This window comes from Nicotiana attenuata, chromosome 11 (assembly GCF_001879085.1).
Source record: "Nicotiana attenuata strain UT chromosome 11, NIATTr2, whole genome shotgun sequence".
Classification (NCBI taxonomy): domain Eukaryota; kingdom Viridiplantae; phylum Streptophyta; class Magnoliopsida; order Solanales; family Solanaceae; genus Nicotiana; species Nicotiana attenuata.
In genome coordinates, this window is record NC_031999.1 from 33,297,345 (window position 1) to 33,300,594 (window position 3,250).

Here is a 3,250-nt window from a genome sequence, read left to right on the forward strand (position 1 = left end):
TTTTGAAAAAATTACACCCTTATAAGTGTAAATAGTTCTAAGGTTATTTAAGTCATTTTAAGAGAAAAAGAGCTTATAAGCCCTATTTTTATCAAATACTGCAACAACTTATTATCAATTTTAGCACTTGTAGCCAAACACATAACTAATATTTATTAAATCAGTTTCTAACATTTAAAAATATTTTTCAGCTAGTCATCATCATAAATAAATGGAAAGAAACGGTCACACGGTCGAGCCTTGGAGTTCTTTTGGGGGCAAGTGGAAGTGTGAGAAGACATAAATCAAAAGCTTCACGCACATGACGTCAGCGCAGTTTAATACTAATATCAGCCACAACAGGTGTCCCCACAATCCCACAGTCCCAACCAAACAACATCATCATCATTATCATGATCAGGAACTATTCAATAAGCCACTCTCTCTCACAGAGTAATCCTCGGCGTCTCCGATCCGGTAATCCGCCGAGTTGCTAGGATTTTCCATTATTCAGTTTTCACCCCTTCTAAATAAGTAAATCCCCAATCTCCACATTTCCAATTCTCAGGTACATTTCTTTCTTATGCCTATTCATAAAATTCTCTATTGTAACAACACTCTTCTCGGCTCGAATTACCTATTAGAGTATGATTTATTCTTCTTAGAAATATATATATATATATATGTGTATTTATATTAGGTTAGCAGATGGCTGTGGTGTTGGAGGCGAAGGATGCAGGAGAATGGACTTACAGAGGAGAAGGGGCTGTCAACCTGGTTCTTGCTTATAATGGAACCCGTTCTGATTTTGTATGTCTCAAGTTCTTCTTTTCATTCTGTTCACTGTGTAGGAATTCTTTTTAGCAGCAAAAAGGTGATGCTTTTTGGCAGCATATTTATTAAAAAGATAAGATTCTAGGATAGATTAATATTAGTTCCATTTTTTTTTTCAAATAGGAGTAGTTATTTAGGAAGACCCACCATGATATTCTTTGATTTTCACTTAACCATTTTATGGTAATAGTTGGCACTGTTGCATGAATGAGTTCAATAAGTTCATGTACTTTACCAACTCATCAGAAAACAATTACAATAACTACTATGCTTTCACTCCAAGTTATTTGGGATTGGCTGTATGAATACTCATTATTCATTTTGCTTTGTTTGGACCTGTTTCACCTTACTCAAGATATGTACTCTTAACTCATCGTTCCGTTTTCATTGTAGTCACAAAGGTAGTTCAAAAATTGCTTTAGGTCACAAGTTAAAAAATTTGGATTCCCTTATTAAAATTCTTGGCTCTGTCACTGCCCTCTACCCCACAAATATTATTATCTGTTGAAGGAGTGATTCCTGTGCAAATAAACTACGGAAGAGTAACTTGGTCTCCTTTCTTGCTTAGCAAATGGTTTGAGAATGCTTGTTGATATTCTTGAAAAAAGGAAGATTCTTTGATCCAGGAATGATTTTACTTTTTTTTGCACTGAAGAATTGAACCAAATAAAATGTAAAACTGATTAGTGGAAGTATTCTGGAGTATCATTTTTTTTTAAAGTCTGAAAAGGGTTTGATTGCTTAAGTGCATTTCCTATTCCTTTTTTTTAGGTTGGAAAAGTATTGCGGATACAGAAGGTACCAAGGAATGGGTCTGAAAATGGGAATGGTTATTTAGGTCTAACCAATCAGGAATGCGTCTTGTGGAAAGAAGTTAATGAGATTGTATCAGCTCCTACAAGGGAAATAGCTCAGCACTATTTTGTGCAGCATGTGATGTGCCCGCTTTTGGGTCCTGGACACGTTGATGCAGGGGTGTGTTATGCTGCTAGATTCTTGTTATGTTGTATCTGATCTGGTTTTCTGTATATCATCTTTTCTTATATATGAATAGAAGAAAAATTACTTTTTCCCTTTTCCAGATACTTCTTTTCTGCAGTTAATAATAAGGCATTCGGCACCTTTTCAATGAGTTTTTGATCCTTTAAGATCCTAGAGCATCTATCTATGCAGTTGCTCTTTTGTATGGGCATTCTTTATTTATTGTTTGGATTGAATAAATTAAGACGTTCAAATTATGATGATCTATGAGTTTGAAGATTATGTTTTGCAAGGTTGTAAATTTTGTTTTCCTTTTCTAGCTGATTCGATATATTCAGTTGCCTATATAGGAGCATGGTTAAATATCTACATCTTGTTTCTTCCGTTTTGTTTGACAGATTAGCATTCAGGTGACCCAAGAATTTCTGGAAACCGTTGAAAGCAATGTCCTCTCACAGCGTCCTGCTTGGCGTGTTGATGCTGCAAAGGTCAATCCCCTATGTGATTCTGTTATGCTCATTTCCGATCATTCAGTGTTCCCACTCGGTAATAATTTTCAAATCCTCTTTATCCCTTGATTCATCACTAAAATGTTAACATGCACATGTTTCACACCCTGTAGTAAAGAACTGAACATTATATTACAGAAAGCTGTTAGCATGGACCTATCAAATAAAAAGAGAACAATAGTAATTGACGTCCCATTTAGTAGACCAATAAAACATAAAACTCAGTACATACCTATGTTTTCTGAGGTCATAATCCTTCCTATATTACTTTCAGTTGTTTGAGTGCAAAAATAGTTTTAATTTTTGTGTCCTGATCTTGTAAATACTTTGTGGTTAAATCAATTTCATGCTACTGCTAACAAAATAACTGCAATTTCTGTTTGTTTCTTGAAAAAGAACAGCAAAAATTCGCAGTGGACAGCTAGCTTTATCATCATCTACATGTTAACCAAGCAGGCTTAGATATGGACATTTATTGTAGTTACATTGATTTCTTATGGTACTCACGTTCTCCTACTGTCAGGTATGTGTAAAGAGGCATGCAGCATTTCTGTAGAAATTAAGGTACTTGTATCCTAAAAGCTTTAGTTAGTCTTCCTCTTTATGCTGCGTTTTCTTCTTCTTTTAAAAAGAAACTGTTTTCTATACATTTCCATAGTATGTTTTTCTCACGGCTATCTCCATTTTCCTTTTGTTGAAGCCAGCCTAAGTGTGGATTCCTTCCACACTCAGAATTTATCGCAGAAGATAATGCTATTAAAAAGAGTGTAACTCGTTTTCAAATGCATCAGGCTCTAAAATTGAACCAAGGAAAGGTAATAATTGTTCTATCTGCAATTTATTCTTGAGATAAAGCTGTCTCTGGTGTATTTCTTAATTCCATTCCATCTCATTGCACTGGCGGAATTTTTAAAAAATTTTGCGGGTTTCTGCCCCCCCCCCCCCCC

General features: G+C 35.2%; 1 protein-coding gene across 3 annotated transcripts in view; it reads left to right on the forward strand.

The window, feature by feature from the left end:
• LOC109234325 (inositol-pentakisphosphate 2-kinase-like) overlaps positions 336-3,250 on the forward strand; it is a 7,403-nt gene continuing 4,488 nt past the window's right edge. For 2 of the 3 annotated variants that reach the window (XR_002069178.1, XM_019400261.1), the window contains exons 1-6: positions 338-547; positions 680-789; positions 1,585-1,788; positions 2,193-2,340; positions 2,827-2,867; positions 3,008-3,118. Coding sequence is in view for 2 of the 3 variants with exons in the window: in XM_019400261.1 (XP_019255806.1) it covers positions 688-789; positions 1,585-1,788; positions 2,193-2,340; positions 2,827-2,867; positions 3,008-3,118 (606 nt within the window). In the remaining variant the exon portion in view is untranslated. Of the gene's footprint in view, positions 548-679; positions 790-1,584; positions 1,789-2,192; positions 2,341-2,826; positions 2,868-3,007; positions 3,119-3,250 lie in introns of all 3 variants that reach the window. The other variant, XM_019400262.1, reaches the window with a different exon arrangement.